We start from the raw sequence: 20297 nt of genomic DNA on the forward strand, positions 1-20297 counted from the left end.
AGAAAGAAAGTAGGGCGTCCTCATTATTTCTCCAGTGCTGGTGCCCAAGAAGCAGACAGAGATTCTGATGTACTAAGGAGCACTTTCTCAGAAGGCAAAACCTCCCCCTTCCCCAGGAGTGCAGGAATTTGGTTTGAGTTGGGTTTGAACTTGCCAGGGCTGGACAAATTTCTTTCAGTTTGGTCCCAGGTATAGACAGAGCGTCTATTGCCTTTTAACTGGATTCCAAGCCTGAAAACATGTTTCTAAGGGTCGGTCCTGGGGGGGTCGGTCGGCACGGAGACGGAGAGGTATTAGAACTGGGTCAGATCCCTGAAGAAGCTCATTCTCCTTCTATCAGTTTGGTTCGGTGCAGTGGCGTACCTAGGGGGGTGCGGGGGGGCGGGCCGCCCGGGTACCAGCCCTGAGGGGGTGTTCCCGGCCTTGCCGCTCAGTCCCCCCCCACGCCCGAAGGACCGCTCGCCCCACTGACCTTCCAGCACACCTATGAAGCAGCCCGCAGCAGGATCGCGACGTCAGCAATCCCTCAGCTGCTTGGGCGCTGCTTCCTGCGCCGCGGTCCCGTCCCTCCTCTGATGTCAGAGGAGGGGGCGGGACCGCGACGCAGGAAGCAGCTCCTAAGTAGCGCAAATATAGCTGACGTCGCGATCCTGCTGCGGCTGCTTCATAGGTAGTGCGGGGAGGCCAGGGGGGCGAATGGTCCTTCGGGGTGGGTCGGGGCATCAGGCCTTCAGGGTGGGGCGGGCGGGCGGGCAGGCAGACTTTCAAGGGGGAGGGGGGTGACAGGCAGGCAGGCAGGCCTTCAAGGGGGGGTGCAGGTCTTCGGGGGGGGGGGTGCAGACCTTCAAGGGGGTGCAGGCCTTCAAGGGGGGGACAGGCAGGCAGGCCTTCAAGGGGGGGACAGGCCTACAAGGGGTTGGGGACAGGCCTACAAGGGGGTGCAGGCCTACAAGGGGGGGGACAGGCCTTCAAGGGGGGACAGGCCTTCAGGGGGGGTGCATGCCTTCAGGGGGGGTGCCGACCTTCAAGGGGGTGCAGGCCTTCAAGGGGGTGCAGGCCTTTGGGGGGGTGCCAACCTTCAAGGGGGGGGAGCAGGCCTTCAAGGGGGGGGACAGGCCTTCAAGGGGGGACAAGCAGGCAGGCCTTCAAGGGGGGGGACAGGCCTACAAGGGGGTGCAGGCCTTTGGGGGGGTGCCAACCTTCAAGGGGGGGGACAGGCCTTCAAGGGGGGACAAGCAGGCAGGCCTTCAAGGGGGGGTCAGGCCTTCAAGGGGGGGACAGGCCTACAAGGGGGTGGGACAGGCAGACCTTTAAGGGGGGACAGGCCTACAAGGGGGTGGGACAGGCAGACCTTTAAGGGGGATAGGCCTTCAAGGGGGGACAAGCAGGCAGGCCTTCAAGGGGGGGTCAGGCCTTCAAGGGGGGGGAACAGGCCTTCGGGGGTGCAGGCCTTCGGGGTGGGATGCAGGCCTTCGGGGTGGGTGCAGGCATTCGGGGTGGGTGCAGGCCTTCGGGATGGGTGCAGGCCTTCAGGGAGGGACAGACCTTCGGGTGGGGGGTACAATCCTTCGGGGAGGGTGCAGGCCTTCAGGGGTGGGGTTTAGGCCTTCAGAGGGGGACAGACCTTCGGGTGGGAGGTAAAGTCCTTCGGGGGGGTGCAGGTCTTCAGGGGTGGGGTGTAGCCCTTCGGAGGGGGGGCAGGACCTTCGGGGGAGGGGGGGTCCTGGTGTAAAAGTACACAGAGGGAGAGAGGGAAGGGGGGGGTTCAAAGATACGTGCATATGCCAGACTTTGGGGGTTAGAAATAATGGGTCTAAAAACAGAGGAGTGGGAGAGAGATGGTGCATAATGGGATTTAGGGAGGGAAGGAACAGAAAGGGAGAGAACTTGGAAACAGGGGATGGTGTGGAGGGGGGATAGAGATACTGGATAGGAGGATAGTTGGGAACAGAAAGGGAGAGATGGTGGATCCTGGGGTGGTGGGGAGTTGAGAAAAGGTGAATCTGTGGATGGAGACAAAAAAAAGGAAAGCTTGCCAGATCTCCGGGAGAGGGAAGGGAAACGGAAGGGGAGAACAGAGATGGCAGACGGATGGTTAGCACGGAGAAAGGAGACCCTGGCAAGCAAGACAACAAGAGCCTGGGACCAACAAGATTTGAATATTGATCAGAGAACAAAAGGTAGAAAAAATAATTTTATTTTCTGTTTTGTGATTACAATATGTTAGATTTGAAAAGTGTTACATGAGACAGCTTGAAATGGGAACTTTTCTATTTTTGTGAATGGCAAGGCTGAGTTCAGTTAAAATATATGCTTTATAAGAAAATATAATAATGTGTTTTATAAAGTTTATAAGCATTGCTGGCATACTCGGTGAGGTGTTCCTAGTGTTGGTGGTGGTGGTAGCATGTCAGTGTGTTGAGAGGAAGAGGTAGTCTGGGAAATTCTGCTGAGCAAACTCTGGGCCCATTTCCACCCCCAGTTAGTCCACTCCACTCAACTGGTTCACACACTGAGTGGGTCTTTGGGTGTTATTTCTGGGTAGTTGTTTTAGAATCTCTTCCAGTGGTTTGTCAGTATCTCCTTCTGGTCCAAGGAAGGAAACTTTGTCAACCTTAGCATTGGACCTTCAGAATATGTTTGTAACAGCGCTGCTTGTGTGGCATTAGGCTATGTAGTGATCGAAAGAAAAAAACAGACCTTTGCACATTTTTGCACTATATGGTGGGTGTATGAGGAGATTCATTTCCTGCACAGTTAAGTCCATGTGAAGTTACCTTGTGCTGTATTTGACATCTAGCAAGGTCTCTGTTTGGAAGGAAAGATCTAAGCTTAAAAATGAAGTGGCCAGAAGTTATGTTAAAGTAGATAGCGTAGCTGGTTTTAAGAAAGGTTTGGACAAATTCCTGGAGGAAAAGTCCATTGTCTGTTATTAAGACATGGGGGAAGTGTCTGCTTGCCCTGGATTGGTGCACTCAGTTGTTCCCACTTGGAGAACCTATTGACTTTTACTGCTTTTCTGTGTGGCTTTAACATTTTTGCTATTCAGTATACCTAAACTATTATTCAGTAGAAAAAATTTGTTTGTTCAATCAAATCCTGTGTGGACATTGGACTTCTATGAGTGAATGTTCTGCTTGATTGAACAAACTAAATTTTTTCTACTGAATAATAGTCTAGGTACAATGAAAGTAAATAGCAAAAATGTTTGAGTAGATAATTAAGGAAATCTTTTTCATATTGCTTGCTTATGGACTGGGAAAAAAGACTGTTCAAGCAAATGTCTCCAGAACTGCTTTAATGGAAAAATGTGATTTTTTTTTTTTTAAAGTACTTTGTGAAATTTATTGTTGTTGTGAAATTTATTGTTATACTTTGTTTAAACTTAAAAAGCGGTGTCATTAACAGTGAATCTAATCGAAAAATCGATTCAACAGGGTGAATCGGATCGAATGAAATATTTTTCTCTGAATCGGGCAGCACTATTGGCTACCATGAGAATGGGCTACTGGGCATGATGGACCATTGGTGTGACCCAGTTAGGCTATTCTTATGTTATGTTCTCATCTGTAGGGGCCTTTGTTTTCACTTCTTATTTTAATGTATTTTTTTCCTGGGAACTTATCAGTGTTTTTTTTATAATGGGAACAAAAATGGAAGAGAATTAATGTGTGTGGAATGGGGGGGGGTAACTAATTTCTTCAGCTAAATAATTCAATCCACTTCAAACAGACATAGGAGAACTCACGCACCATTCACACACCCTCCAACCAAAAACGTCAAAAGAAAAAAACTGTTCGACAACCTCCTAGCCATTCGAGCTGCAACACTTGACCCCCAACTCTACAACCTATTGACCTCGACCACAAACTACAAAACCTTAAAAAAAGAAATAAAAACCCTTCTATTAAAAAAACACATAAAACCAAACTAACATAATCAGAACTGTCCCAAGCATCACCTGCAACTACTCCATATGTACTTCTGATGTCATGACAATTCAGACATAATTTATGTTATGTTATGTTTGGAATAATGGTTACATAAATGAGGTTCAATAAAAGAAAATTTTCTGTGGGAGCATTTGTTGGAACTTCTGTTATCCTGATTTCTTCTATCTGTGGGCTTTCTTTAGCTAACCTACTTATCTGGGGCTTTCCACTTCTGCAGCTGCCCTTTTCACGGTCCACTTTGCGCTTGCACTCTCTGGGGAGGGGGGGTTGGGTCTGGGCTTGGTGGGGTAGGTGTGTCTGGTAGTTTTGTCTGGGTGGTGGCTGGGTGTTTCTTGGGTGCTTGTTGTGCGGATTGGTGTGTCTGGTGAGCGGTCTGGGTGTTGTTGCTTGTGGGGGTTTTTTTCATTATAAAATATGGCTGAGGGTCTAGTCCGGCTTATTATTCTTGTGGGTTCTGGGGTGGGATTTGTTTGCTTGCCCCAAGTTTTGGCCTTTTGTTGTGTATTGCTATGCCTCTCATTGGCGATTTTTCTCTTGGGAGAGGCTTGTTCATGCTTGTTGTTGCTGTTACTCTCATTCTGTGTTCTTTTTGATAATGTATAAGTTTCTGTACAGACCATGGTTGCTTGTCTGGACCTTTTGCCATTCTCAATAAAAATACTTTGAAAAAAAAAAAAAAAAAAGAAAATTTTCACTGCCTGTTTCTATTCTGACCATTTATTCCATTTCATGGTTATTGCAAAAAAAAAAAAAAATTTTACATGAGGGGGGGGGGGGTGTCAAAAAATGATGGGCCCCGGGTGCCACATACCCTAGGTACGCCACTGCTCTTGAGTTGTGAGGAGAGAATGGAAATATAATGTGTAATGTGAGTCCGCTAGAATTTTCACCACCTTGTCACACTGTTTCGTCGTCTTCAAATCCTCAGACACTTTCACTCCAAGGTCCTTCTCCCCATCTGTGCCTATTAGCCTCTCGCAAATGTTTGTGCCTAAGGGCTAGATTCACTAACCTGCCCGATCGTGACCAATCCTTGTTCGATTTGGGCAGGTCCAAGGGATTCAGAAAGCAGTAATATTCTAATGAGGGTGACACGGATCGCTAGTGTGCGATCCCGATTCATGCGCAGACCATCTATACATAGTCTGCGCATGTGTCTAAGACCCATCTGAGTCGCGACTTTTTAAAAAAAACTTTACTTTGTAGCCCAGCGAGCCTGTGGTTTTAACCCAAGGGCTCGCTGTGCGGGGGAGAGCAGGACGGAGATTCGGGGGAGAGATTCAGGCAGTGATTCGGGGGAGAGCAGGGTGTCAGGCAGGAGAGATTTGGGCGGCAATTCGGGGGAGAGCAGGGTAGCAGGCAGGAGAGATTTGGGGGAGAGCAAGGCGGCAGGCAGGAGAGATTTGGAGCAGCAGAGAGCAGGTTGTGCAGAGAGCAGGGCGGCAATGGAGCTGGAGAGTCGTAACGGACATTTGCGACTGGTCCCCAGTAATCGCTTTTTGAGTTGATCGACCAGCCCAGTCAGTTTGCAAGATTTCATTAGTGAATCAGGCCCCTGCCTACTATTAATGCCATTCCCCTCATTTGCATGCGTGGATCGAAAGCGGATCGCAGGAGAGGTTAGTGAATCAGGCCAGAGGAAAATCGGGTCGCAAAGGGGTTGCAAACCAATTGGTACACGATCGGCTTGCTTAGTGAATCTAGCCTTGTGTTCCATGATCTATGTGTAACTTATAGCATGCTACAAGTTATGGGGCTCATAATCGAAACAGAAAAACGTCTAAAAACCAGCCTAAATCGGCACTTGGACGATCTAAAAGACAAGTCGTCCAAGTGCTGATAATCAAACTGGGTTTTAGATGTATTTAAAAATGACCTAGGCCTTCACAGTGCTGCTGAATGACCAGAGCTAAAAGGGGCATGTCAGGAGTAGTGTTGAGGGTGGGATTTGGGCGGGACATGGGCTGTCCTAGACTTAGTCGTACTGCATGTATAACCAAAAGTTTTACAACAATGCCTAGACCAGACATGGGCAACTCCAGTTCTCGAGGGCTGGAATCCAATCGGGCTTTCAGGATTTCCCCAGTGACTATGCATTGAAAGCAGCGCATGCAAATAGATCTCATGTATATTCATTGTGGAAATCCTGAAAACCTGATTGGATTCTGGCCATCGAGGACCGGAGTTGCCCATGTCTGGCCTAGACGGAACCTGGACGTTGTGACGTAGGCCATCTAAAACCAAGTCTAAATCACAAGAAGGTATCCAAAGTGACCAGATAAGCACTGCAGACACAAAGTACAGACCCCCACACTCTGCCCCAGTGATCACTAACCCCTCCCCCCATAAAAATCGTAATAACACCTTTACATACATGCCTCTAGAACAGGGGTCTCCAAAGTCCCTCCTTGAGGGCTGAATCCAGTTGGGTTTTCAGGATTTCCCCAATGAATATGCATGAGATTTATGTGCATGCACTGCTTTCAATGCATATTCATTGGGGAAATCCTGAAAACCTGACTGAATTCGGCCCTCAAGGAGGGACTTTGGAGACCCCTGCTCTAGAACATCAGCAACTGGCAGCCTGGCATAGGAAAGCCTAGTAGAGCTGCACAGAAGTGGCTTAAGTGGTCTTGGGGATGGGTTAGTGAGCCATAGAGAGGAGGACCCAAGCCCATAAGCCACTCTAATCACTACATTCATGGTGAAAAATGTAGAGTCCCCCAAAACCCCCCTAACCCTTTTGTACTGCCATATAAGTGGCTCCTGCAGCCATTAGGGCTATTGGGGTGGTAGATAGGTGGGTCTAGTAGATTCTGGAGGTGTTTGGGGGGGCTCACCATGGCCTATAAGGGAGTTGTAGTGAGATGTATATGTGAAGTTTACAGCAGTGCCCTGTAAGGTACCCCACTGCTCTGGTGCCATGTCTGGGTGTCCAGTCCATCACTTTGCTTTCCCCTCCCACGCCCAAAAGGTGTTTGTGACTTGGATGAATTTTTGGACGAAAATGGGGTATAAAGATAGACGACTTAGTGGTCTGTGCAATCAGACGGCTAGACATACAGTTGGACGATTTTCAGAAAAAAAATATGTTGGAGGTATTTTTCAAAAATGGACCTTATCCCAGGACAAGCAGGCAGCATATTCCCACACATGTGTGACGTCAGCAACGGAGCCCCGCAGCGGACAGCCTCAAAAGCAAACTTGCTTGAAGATCTCGAACTTTCGAGTGCTGCATCGCGCATGCGCGCGTGCCTTCCCGCCCGAACTAGGGGGCGCATCTCCTGTGAGGATCCTCAGTTCAACGTTTTCCGCGGAGCTGAGAAGACTTGTCGACTTAGTTCCCGTAGCGTTGTGCCTTCTCTTCACCGCGGCTGAGTAGTTTTTATTTCTGTTCGGTCGCTGTGTTTTTTGCTTTGTTTCTAATTGTAAAAGTTAAAAAAAAAAAAAAAAAAGTAAAACTTTTAGTTTTTGTTTATTTGCGTCGGGTTGGGAGATTGAGGCCTACGCCTCTCTCCCTCGTTCTCGACACGGACTTTGTCCTTTCTATGTCCCGGCCTGTTACCGGGTTCAAACGGTGTTATCAGTGTGGCAGGACTATTTCCATAACTGATCCCCATAGTCGGTGTATGCTCTGCTTGGGGACGACTCATCGTCCCGAAGACTGCCTTCGCTGCCTCACTCTTCAACCCCGTGCCTTTAAGCGCCGCTGCGACAGGTTCTTCGAGCTTTTCCCTCGAATGGAGCCCGAAAAAGCGGTGGCCTCGGTCGAGGCATCTGTGAAACCCTCCACTTCGGGACAAGCCTCGAGTACGAAGACTTCGACTTCGCCTACTCTGCAGGCCTCGGCCTCGAAGACCTCCGGGTCCTCGGCCTCGAAGGCCTCCTCGGTGTCCTCGAAGCCTGGACTGGGGGGTAAGTCTCCTGCTTCCTTTTCAGGTACCATTCCTAAGAAGCCAACAGAGTCTAGTACCTCGCAACCTGGGGCTCCAGGTTCAGCTCCGTCTTCTAGACCGTCCTCCAAACGTGCTTCCAAATTGAGGGAATACTCTCCTCCGAGGTCACCCTCAATGGAACGCACGAGGCCTCCCGTGACTCCGAGTCCCTTGGTCTCTGTCCCTATGTTTGAGGACATGCTCAAGTCAATTTTGACCACGCAAATTTCCTCAATCGTGGCACAATTGGTCCCGACCTCGACCTTGTCTTCACAGGTCCAGCCTGAGCAGCAGTCTCTGCCTCGTAGGCAGTCACCTCGCCGCAGGTCTCGATCTCGAATCTCTTCCTCGGACTCTTCGCCTGACCGAACCTCTAAGCGGTCTTTACCTCGATCGAAGCACCGCTCTAAGTCTTCGAAGGTCCTTTCCTCGAGGAGCTTGAGGCCTTCAGATTCTTCGAAGCACGTGCCTCGCTCTCAAAGTACTGTTGCCTCCTCTGTTTCATCGAGGCATTCTAGGTCGAGGACCCCACCTTCGAGACTTTTGCCTCGGGAGCTGTCTCCTTTAGCAAAACCTCGTACTCCGCACACTTCTCTGTCTTGGAGTCTTAAGCGGAAACATTCCACCACACCGCCTCTAACTGGTAGTGCAGCATCCTCTGTTACCTTACGTCTCGGTTCGGAGCCAGTTTCCTAGTATTCACGCGAGGCCTCCCCATCTTTTTCAGTGGTGCCTCGCTCTTGCTCTGCCTCTCCTCAGGAAGCCTCTACGTCGAAGTCTTCTTCCTTTGCAAAGTTTGTCTTCGGCATGGGCCAGGCTCTTAACATCGACTTGCATTCAGATTCGAAGTACACACCTGAGTATTTGGGGGATATGGAACTTTCCCATCCTCCCAAGGAAACTTTGCGTCTGCCCATGACACCTGTGCTGAAGCAGACTTTTCTGCGGAATATGGAGACTCCTTACTCTGTGACAGCGATCCCATCTAAGTTGGAGTCTCGATATCGTACTGTGCCTTGCAAGGGGTTTGAGAAATCACAACTTTCTCACCAATCTTTAGTAGTAGAATCATCCCTGAAGAAAGCTCATCCTTCTAAAGTGTCTGCTACAGTTCCACCAGGGTGTGAAGGTCGCACTATGGATAAATTTGGGCGAAGACTTTATCAAAATTCGATGATGACTAACCGAATTCTAAATTATAACTATGTCTTCACTTCATATTTTAATTATTTTTTGAAGCAGTTGTCATCCTTTTGCCCAGACTGGCCCAGAGAACGCCTTGCTGAGTATAAACAAATTATTCAATCTCTCTCACAATTGCGTCTCTTCATGTTGCAGGCATCTTATGATGCATTTGAGCTTTCTTCTCGGGTATCGGCGTTCGCAGTGGCCATGCGACGTCTGGCCTGGCTCAGAATAGTGGACATGGACCCCAACTTACAAGATCGGTTAGCAAACCTACCTTGCCAGGGCTCTGAGCTTTTTGATGACTCCATTGAGGCGGCTACTAAACGGCTCTCAGAGCATGAACGCTCCTTCGCCTCTCTTATTCGCCCTAAACCAAAACCTTCTACATCTAGGGCTTACAAGCCTCCGGCTCGTAGATACCCTATGAAGTCCACGCCAGCTTTCTCTAGGCCTCCACCTAGAAGGCCTCAACAACAGCGTCCTCAGAAGTCCCAGACGCCTGCTACAACCAAACCCGCTCCGTCTTTTTGACGGTCCAGTGGTGAGCATTCCAACCGCCTTGCATCCGAACTCCTCCCTGCCCATCGGAGGCCGCATTTCCCTTTTTATATCTGTCTGGGAAACCATTACATCGGACCTCTGGGTCCTCACGGTCATCCGCGAGGGATACTCTCTACGCCTGCTTCAGGTGCCTCCAGATCATCCTCCAGGAGAGTGTCTTTCCAGTCTCTCGCAACTCCCCCTTCTTCTTCGGGAGGCTCGGGTGCTTCTTCGCCTTCGAGCTGTGGAGGAGATTCCTCCTTCCGAGCACAATCTAGGGTTTTACTCCAGATACTTCCTAGTTCCCAAAAAGACGGGGGATTTGCGACCCATTCTGGATCTTCGTGCTCTCAACAAATTTCTAGTCAAAGAGAAGTTTCTCATGCTCTCTCTTCCAGTTTTGTATTCTCTCATGGATCAGGGAGATTGAATGTGCTCACTGGACCTCAAAGAGGCTTATACTCACATTCCTGTCCATCCAAAATTTCGCAAATATCTCCGGTTCAAGGTGGGGAACCTTCATGTTCAATACAGAGTGCTTCCGTTTGGCTTGGCGACCTCCCCCAGGGTCTTTACCAAGTGTCTAGTCGTGGTAGCTGCAGCCCTCCGTGCTCGAGGCCTTCAGGTTTTTCCTTACCTCGACGATTGGCTTATCAAAGCCCCTTCTCTTCCAGGGGTTACTCAAGCGACCCTTCAGACTATTTCTTTTCTTCAAAGTCTGGGGTTTCATATCAACTTTCCAAAATCTCAGTTGATTCCAACTCAATCGATCCAATTTATAGGCACAGTGTTGGACTCTGTTCACATGAGAGCTTTCCTTCCTCTCACTCGTCAAGACACTCTACTACACCTTTGTCATCGCGTAGTTTCAATGTCGACTCTCACGGCTCGACAAATGATGGTCCTCCTCGAGCATATGGAATCTACGGTACATGTGACTCCCTTTGCAAGACTCCACCTTCGCATCCCTCAGTGGACCCTGGCGTCTCAGTGGCAACAGGGCCTAGATCCGCCTTCTCGTCATATAGCGGTGACGCCTTTATTAAAGAAGTCTCTCCGCTGGTGGATGCTCTCTTCCAATCTTTCCAGAGGTTTGCAATTTCACCATCTTCCTCATCAGAAAGTACTCACAACAGATTCGTCCGAATACGCATGGGGAGCCCACATAGATGGTCTCCATACGCAAGGGTTGTGGACCGCCACAGATCGTCATTGTCACATCAATCTGTTGGAACTCAGAGCGATCTTTCTTGCTCTCTTTTCTTCACCTCCTTCACGACCAAGTAGTCCTTGTTCGGACGGACAATCAAGTAGCGATGTATTATGTCAACAAACAGGGCGGGACGCTCTGAGGTTGTGGAATTGGGCGATTTCTCACAACATCCTCCTTCGGGCTGTCTATATTCAGGGTCAACAGAATTGCCTTGCAGACAAATTGAGTCGTCTGCTTCTGCCTCACGAGTGGACGCTCAACTCCCCTACACTTCGTCAAGTATTTACTCGATGGGGAACTCCTCGGGTGGATCTCTTTGCGTCACACAACAACTTCAAACTTCCTCTGTTTTGTTCACGCATTTTCTCGCCCCTTCGTCTAGAGGCGGATGCTTTCCTTCTGGACTGGAGGGGTCAGTTTCTTTATGCATTCCCTCCATTCCCTCTAATTCTCAAAACTCTGGTCAAATTGAAGTCGGACCATGCCACGACGATTCTCATAGCTCCCAGGTGGCCCCGACAACCTTGGTTCTCTCTTCTTCTTCAACTCAGCATCAGGGAACCTCTTCTTCTACCAGTTTTTCCTTCTCTGCTCACTCAGAGTCAGGGGTCTTTACTTCATCCCAACCTACAGTCTCTTCACTTGACGGCTTGGTTCCTTTCCACTTGACTGATCCTTCTCAATTCTCTCAGTCTGTTCAGGATGTCTTTCTGGCGTCCAGAAAACCGTCCACTCGTCAATGTTATGGTCATAAGTGGACCAGGTTCTCGGCTTGGTGTTCCGCTCATAGTCTTCAACCATAATCTTCCCCTTTGACTTTAGTTCTGGATTATTTGCTTCATTTATCTCAGTCTGGTCTTCAATCCACCTCTATTAGAGTTCATCTTAGTGCCATTGCTGCTTTTCATCAACCTTTGGATGGGAAACCCCTCTTGGCACATCCTCTGGTTGCTCGTTTTATGAAGGGACTTTTTAATCTCCATCCACCAGTTAAACTGCCTCCTGTTGTTTGGGATCTTAATGTTGTTCTGGCTCAACTGATGAAACCTCCGTTTGAGCCTATTGACTTATTGCATTTTAAATATCTTACTTGGAAGGTTGTTTTCTTGATTGCCCTCACTTCGGCTCGTCGAGTCAGTGAGTTGCAAGCTTTAGTCTCGGACCCGCCTTTCACAGTTTTTCACCATGATAAGGTAGTTCTACATACACATCCAAAATTTTTACCTAAAGTAGTGTCTGATTTTCATATCAATCAATCTATTGTGCTACCAGTATTTTTTCCTAAGCCGCACTCTCACCCGGGTGAGGCGTCTCTACATACTTTGGACTGTAAACGTGCGTTGGCGTTTTATCTTCAACGTGTTCCCTCTAAGCTGAGCAGGTGTCCTCCAGCTGCATTGCTACCACTAGGGGGTGGAATATTTTCAGTCGCTAAGGACAGGTATGTTCCCTGGAGTCCTGCAGAACTTGCCTGTCCCTCACAATTGAAAAATGTGACAGTAAAACAGCACCCTCTATTGGTGAGACTGTGGGTGGAGGACTCCTGCTCAGCTTAGAGGGAACAGTGGGGACGTCCTGTCTCGAAGCGTACCATCTCCAACTGGATGGCTGCTTGCATTTCTTTCTGCTATGCTCAGGCTGGTCTTCCTCTACAAGGTCGAGTGACGGGCCACAAAGTTAGAGCTATAGCGGCTTCTGTTGCTTTCCTCAGATCAACTCCTATTGAGGAAATTTGCAAAGCTGCCACTTGGTCCTCGGTTCACACTTTCACCTCTCATTACTGTCTGGATACTTTATCCAGGAGGGATGGCCATTTTGGCCAATCTGTTTTGCAAAATCTTTTTTCCTAAATTGCCAACTTCCCTCCTCCCTTTTTTTTTACTTAGCTTGGAGGTCACCCATGTGTGGGAATATTCTGCCTGCTTGTCCTGGGATAAAGCACAGTTACTTACCGTAACAGGTATTATCCAGGGACAGCAGGCAGATATTCCCACAACCCACCCACCTCCCCTGGTTGGCTTCTTAGCTTGGTATCTGAACTGAGGATCCTCACAGGAGATGCGCCCCCTAGTTCGGGCGGGAAGGCACGCGCGCATGCGCGATGCAGCACTCGAAAGTTCGAGATCTTCAAGCAAGTTTGCTTTCGAGGCTGTCCGCTGCGGGGCTCCGTTGCTGACATCACCCATGTGTGGGAATATCTGCCTGCTGTCCCTGGATAACACCTGTTACGGTAAGTAACTGTGCTTTTTCCTGTGTCCAACTTTGGGCAACTTGCAACTTAGGCCCAAAATGGACTTAGACGTTCCTTTTGATTTTGCTCCTTCACATGTGTAACTTGGAGACACACCCATGCTCCTCACATGCTCCGCCCATTTCTATGCCTCATTCCATTTACACTCTAATGTACCTATGTGCTATTTTATATTTGTTCATTCAATTTTCTATACCGCTCTCCCAAGGGAGCTCAGAACGGTTTACATGAATTTCTTCAGTTACTCAAGCATTTTTTCCTATCTGTCCTGGTGGGCTCGCAATCTATCTAATGTACCTGGGGCAATGGGGGGATTAAGTAACTTGCCCAGGGTCACAAGGAGCAGCATGGGTTTGAACCCACAACCTCAGGGTGCTGAGGCTGTAACTTTAACCACTGCGCCACACACTCCCCTTTATGGTGCTCATAAATATCAGGACCCCTTACCTAGTTTCAAAACACTTTGCAATTGTTTAAACATTCAATATGACCTTTGAAAATACATTAGCATTGCAATCTAAGAAAAGGTACCAAGTCTTAGTGCACGTTTACTTGAGAAATGAGGCAACATTATCAGGTGGGTTCTATTTATTTGTTGAATTATATTGTTAATTGAAATAGTATATCTCTGGCAAATGAAATGATTGAAAGATGAGGTTTGTTGCATTTGAATCAGTGTCTTTTTGATTACTTAACCAGCCGAATAACTCGATTTCTAAGACTTGGTCCCTTTACTTGGATTATGACACAATGTAGTATCATGGGGGTGTTTTTCTTAGTTAATTCATAATTTGTGTTCAATGTGTCCTCCTTCAACCTTGAAACATTCACAAAGTTTTCGATGCCACTGAGCTGTTGGCTCAATGAATTCTGGGAGTTTCATTAATTAAGACCTCAACTGTTTTGCCAGCTCGATGCACTGGAGCTCCAATCTGTTGAAAAATAAAGTACTCATAAGCATTGCAAATTTCAGGTAGATGCCTCTTCTGCAATAGGACATTATAGAATGGTTTGGAGAAATGTTGGGCGTCTCTATTTTCTGGATACCATTAGAATAGCATGTAATACAAATTCACATGGAAATGCCAATTACCGCAGCACTTGTACATGTATGACAATTGTAACTTTAAGCCCCTTCATTTTGAAAGGGTAAGATTTTCCTAGCTAAAACCAGATTTTACTTGATAAATTGTTTGAAAATCGACCTTTAAACCTGTTTCTTCTAGACACAGAATGGGAACAACCTTTATTTATTTTATTTCAGTATTTATAGACCACTTATAGCCTAAGCGGTTTACATTTAGGTACTCAAGTATTTCTCCCTATCTGTCCCAGTGGGCTCACAATCTGACTAATGTACCAGGGGCAATGCAGTGTCAGTGACTTGCCCAGGGTCACAAGGAGTAGTGCTGGGCTTGAACCTGCAACCTCAGGGTGCTGAGGCTGCAGCCCTAGCCACTATGCACTCCAAGGACAATTATGACAGGAATATGTACTCACCGCCATAATCGATTTTACAACTTCATGGTTACCCAGCTGTAGCATGTTGCCTATGATGGGAAGAGGAACTGGTCCAGGAGGTAGCTTCCCTCTTTCATGTCTTGTTCTCCATCTTGAGAAGAAGACCAGGCAGGAAATGCAAAACACTATGAAAAGAACCCCTTCTCCACCAATATCCATCATGGACAGTGGACTTGTCACAAACATGAGAATAAAGTTTCTTCTGCTGCTCTAACAGATTTGCAACTAATAATAGACTACCTCTCATTCACTGTTGACTCATAACCCTATTTGTATTAAAATGTTTGGACTGCATCCAGTTATTTGAGTCATTTGGGGATCATGGGAGTGTGCTGAGTGGCTCCTGAGCAGTGCTGTTTTCATACACAGGAACACAATTAGAGCTTGCATTTAATTAAAATAGTTCAGTCAATTAAATCATTCTCTTTTTATGATAAAGTAATTTTTATTGGAACAAACAAGAAAACATGTACCAAAACTCAGCCATACAAGCAGTGCTCCAAATAGAACATTTTATACAAACCAATCCCTACCCCATCTCCCTACCCCCAACCCCCCCTTCCCCTCCCCCCACAGGTCAGAGTTCCCAAGAGCAGTCAGCAACACAGGTAAATCAGCAAGACACAGTCAACAGTTTAGAACCCAACTTCGTGCAGCAGGAGTCATGGTATTCCAAAAACGTTCCCAGATAGCCGTAAAACGCTTCCCCCACACAGTGGAAAGATCAGGCACATCTCGACGCTCCCAAGTCATCAGTAGAATCATCTGAGAACGCCACATAAAAATGGTGGGAGCCTCCATGTCCAGCCACTTGAAAAATATGCATTTGAGGGCACATAAAATGGACCACCTAAGAAAAGCTTTCAGTCCTGGTGGCCTCGGATGGTAAGAAGGAGAAACGCCAAACAAAAGAAGAGATGAGGGTCGTATTGTCACAGTCCAAAGAGTCCCTATAAAAACAAAAATTTGCATCCAGAAAGTTTGAACTGCCGGGCAGGACCATAGCATATGACCCAGCTTGGCGGTCTGATAACCACATTTATCACACACTGGCGATGGTCGAAATTTAGCACAGTAAGCTCTATAAGGAGATACATAAATTCTAAATAACAACTTAAATTGCATTTCCCAAAAATAAACATATTTTCTCAGAGCAGGCATCCAGGCTACTGCCCGAGATATAGTATCTTCCGGAAGCACTATATTCAAATCCTGAGACCACACAGTCTAAAGATGAACATAGTCCAGCTCTGAGACAGAAATCTTTCTCTCCCTCCTCCTTTCTTGAGGACAAAACTTCTGAAAGTATAGGACATACCTTTCAAGATAGTCTCCACAACCATATCATACACTCTTCCCTAAGCCCTCCCATCCACCCCTCACCCCACCCATCCCAAGGCTCACATCACATATATACACCCTCCCATTCTAAATGCCCTCCACCTGCTACTCTGCCAAAGCTAAGAAAATATAGGTAATGCACTAGCTCAAAGGTTTTCCACCTTATGCTTGTAATAATCTGCTCCATCATAGCATAGCATAAAGGCTGTCTTTGATAACACTTTTATAGCAAAGAATAGAGGAACAAAATGTGCTATGAAAAGGGTTCGATAAGATCAACACCACCAAGAAGGAAAGAGCAGGGAACACAACAGAATAGAAAAGAGCCTGTCAACAAACAGAACAACCATAATACGTAAAACCAAAATACACCATGGAAAGGAGACCTACTGAATACAAGATCCATGAACAAGAAAGGAATCCAGATTGCTGACCTAATACAGGAAAACACACAAGATTTCCTTACAATTACAGAATCCTGCTTCACAGAAAACAGTGGGATCATCATAAGTGAGGCTTGCCCACTAGACTACCACATCATGCTCCAAAATAGAAAATATAAGAGGGGGGGAAGGGTAGCAGTTATACACAAATCCAACCTGGGCTTCTAACAAATGAAAACCAACAGAAGCAGAATGTCTACTTCTTCGAGTAGGAAACTCAAAAACAATGGGCATAATGGTGTTATATGCCATCCCCAACCTGGACACAGAAAAGTGGCAAAACATTGTGAACCTCATCGCAGAAACTAAGCTAACATTCTCCTCATTCTGGGAAAGCGGAGACTTTAATCTACATGTAGAGGACCCAACATGTCAAAAAGCCCAACAGGTAGTCCAACAACTAGAAGGACTAGGACTATACCAAACAGTGAAAGAACAAACCCATACTAAAGGACACACCTCAGATGTACTGTTCGGAAGAGAGGAAGATATAGGAGACTGCACTCCCACCTCTAAGAAAATGCCATGGATAGACCACCACTCAGTCAGCTTCAGAATAAATCAACCAGAAACCATAAAACAATCAAACAAAAATGGAACAAGACTAAGAATGGGGAGAGGAATCATAAACAGCAGTAAATTAAAAAACAGACTGGAAACACATTTCATGGATACCAAAATAACTGACACCACAAACAAGTGAGACTCGGGGACAAGGCACTGGACCATAGCTTAGAAGATGTAGCCCCGTTAAAACTACAGAAACCAAACAAAAGAAAGGAAGGGTTCACCCCCTCTGAAGAAACTATGAGGCTGAAAAGAGAGAAAAGAAAGCTTAAAAGAAAATGGAGGAGATTAGTCAAAAATGAGGAAGTTAAGAAAAGCTGGACCAGAATCAACAGAACATATATCAAGAAAATAAGAAAAGAGAGGAAAGATTTCCTTTCAAAAAAGATCCTTAAAGCCGGAAACTCCATTAAAACCCTATACCAGGTAGTATATAATTTATTGGGAAAGAAACAGAAAGATATAACTGTGATATGCTCCCTAACCAGCAAAGATTTCAGCAACTTTTTCACAGAGAAAATAAGGAAGCTACAAAAAGATAATGGCCTAAATAACATGGTTAGACATACAATGGAAACAGAAGACAAAATGGAAGAATTTGAACCAATCACTGAGATCCAGGTGAAGAAACTACTAAGAATAATAAAGCCAGGCCTGCCATCCCTCGAAACATGCCCTATACACCCGATAGGGGAAGTCGAAAGCCCGGGACTCTCCTACCTTATGGACATCATCAATAAATCACTATAGTTGGGACATGTCCCACTTAAATGGAAACTCTCGGTCACCAAACCCATTTTAAAAAATAAAGAAAAAGACCAAGACGACCTCTCAAACTACAGACCGGTAGCCAACCAACCATGGATCTCTAAACTAATAGACAAATTAGCCTGCCAACAAATAACAGACTTCCTAGAAAACAAGTTCAGAAGACATCTGAGCACAGAAACCATGCTAGTAGCAGTATAGGACTCGGTTCTCAAACACCATGCTAAAGTAGATGATATGCTACTGGGATTTCTGGACCTTTCAGCAGCTTTCAACCTTGTCTAATACATGCTACTAAAATTGAGATGCATGGCCTTGGGCCTTAAAGGAAATGTCATGGCTTGGATAGAATCCTTTCTAACAAAAAGACTAACGAGGGTAGAGTGGCAGGGGAACACAAGCAACTAGAAAGAAACGGACATAGGGGTACCGCAGGGATCAGCCATGTCACCTATGCTTTTCAATATCTTCATCCAACCGCTGGGGAATTTCATCAGAAAACTGTGGTGGGACTGCTACATCTATGTGGACAACATCCAACTGATCATTCTGCTAAAGAAGCAAAATGTGAAAACTAAACAAAAGATCAAAACATGCCTGGGCAAAATCTTTGGATGGCTCCAACAAGTAGCCAACAAGGAGAAAATGGAACTATTGCTAATTAACAAATGGGGAGGAACCAGCCCAAGATACCAACTAACATTGACTGCTAATACCATAAAATCTTCCATGGATGGGGTGAGAAACCTAGGGGTATGGTTGAATTCAAATCTAGACATGACAATACAAATTAAACGCATCGTGAAAAATGCATATAGGAAACTCTACTAGGCCAGAGGGCTTAAACCCTACCTTACCCGCCAAACAATGTCCAACGTAGTAATAACTGTGGTACTCTCAATTTTTGACTACTGCAATGCAATCCTACTGGGTGTCCCAGATACATGATTAAACAGATTCAAATGGTACAAAATGCAGCAGCAAGATTTCTACTGGGAAAATTGAGGCACACAAGTGCCACCCCACTACTGAAATAACTACACTGGCTCCCGATTGAAAGCAGGGTGAAATTCAAGATCCTACTGCTGACGCACAAAATAATTCATTTCTCTGAACCACAATATCTAGCAGTCAGACTGCATCGGCACACAACAACATGTGCACTACGCTCGAGCCAAAATAACCTGCTGGAAATTTCCTACTTCAGAGACATCAAATACAAAAGTATCAGTAAAAGAATGTTCTCAGTAATGGCTCCAAGGTGGTGGAATGCCCTCCCAAAGGAACTATAACTAGAAAAAGATACCGTAAAGTTTAAGAAAGGGATAAAGACCATCCTCTTCATAGACTACTTAGCCAAATAAAATGACATAAAGGAGACAGTTGGCTAGTACCCCCTCCACCTCAAATCAGGAACTTGATAGGAAGAATACAAAAGGATAAATAAACCAAGGGCTGAAGCCCAGAAAACTAGACTCTGAGGAATATAATACTTAAAGATAAACATAAAACACAATACAGATACATATATATAGACTATATTTAGTTGAATAGTCCAAACTCCATAGGAGGTGTGTAAATATAGTGTATTTAGCTACAGTAGTAAACCTAAAATTAGATGTGTAGGACAATTGATTTGGTATGAACCTATACAAATATGTAGGATGATTGATATGCTGGTAACATAAGTAGGATGATTGATTATGCCATAATTATGCCGGTTTTAATAACTCTGTATTGTTACACTGCTACAGAAGCCCCTGTAACTCTGTATAGAGCCCATGTGTTGTAACACTTCGCAGAAGCTCTTTGTAACTCTGTATGGTAACACTTCTACAGAAGCTCATGCATTGTAACACCTTTTTCAGAAGCTCATGCAAACTGCTCTAAATTGACTCCCCAGTCATCAGTAGCGATATAGAAGCTCACAATAAACAAGATAGACACCATAAATGTAGGCCCATAAAACCCTAGCCTGCATTTTTGCAGAGGGATCCCAAAAATAGTATATAGCTTGTCATCAGCTGATTGCAGCAGGGGAATCCTCTCCTTCAGTCTCCCTACCAGCTCTCTGTTTCCTTCCTTCCTCCCCCTCCAAACAGCATCTTACCCTGTTGATTCAGTATTTCTCACTATTCCCTCCACCACCACCCCCCCCCCACCCCCTCATGGTCTTCCACTCCTCAGACACGTTGCCGGCATTGTCAGTGATTGAGACACTCGCTGCCGGCCAGATCCTGAACTCTTCTTTCGGCCGTGTCCCACCTGCACAGAAACAGGAAACTGTATCACAGGAAGTGGGGCATGGTAGAGAGAAGAGTGGCAAAAAGGTATCCAAAGTGACCAGATAAGCACTGCAGGGACAAAGTACAGACCCCACACACACTGCCCCACATCACCATAAAAATCAGAATAAAAACATACATACCTGCCTCCAGAACATTTGCACCTGGCATAAGAAAAGACTAGTAGAGCTGCACAGAGGTGGCTTAAGTAGTGTGTGGGGTGGGCTAGTGAACCATAGGAGAACCCAGGCCAATAAGCCACTATAACCACTGTATTTATGGTGGAACCATG

General features: G+C 46.3%; 1 protein-coding gene across 1 annotated transcript in view; it reads right to left on the reverse strand.

Annotated features, from left to right (window-relative positions):
- The window catches only part of LOC117365456 (cytochrome P450 2G1-like), a 51663-nt gene extending 36848 nt beyond the window's left edge, over positions 1-14815 (reverse strand). The window contains exon 1 of the mRNA XM_033955932.1: positions 14581-14815. Coding sequence (XP_033811823.1) covers positions 14581-14787 — 207 coding nt within the window. The 5' untranslated portion in view covers positions 14788-14815. The remainder of the gene's footprint in view (positions 1-14580) is intronic.
- Between the last annotated feature and the right edge of the window lie 5482 nt (positions 14816-20297).

Source organism: Geotrypetes seraphini, chromosome 8 (assembly GCF_902459505.1).
Source record: "Geotrypetes seraphini chromosome 8, aGeoSer1.1, whole genome shotgun sequence".
In the NCBI taxonomy this organism is placed as follows: domain Eukaryota; kingdom Metazoa; phylum Chordata; class Amphibia; order Gymnophiona; family Dermophiidae; genus Geotrypetes; species Geotrypetes seraphini.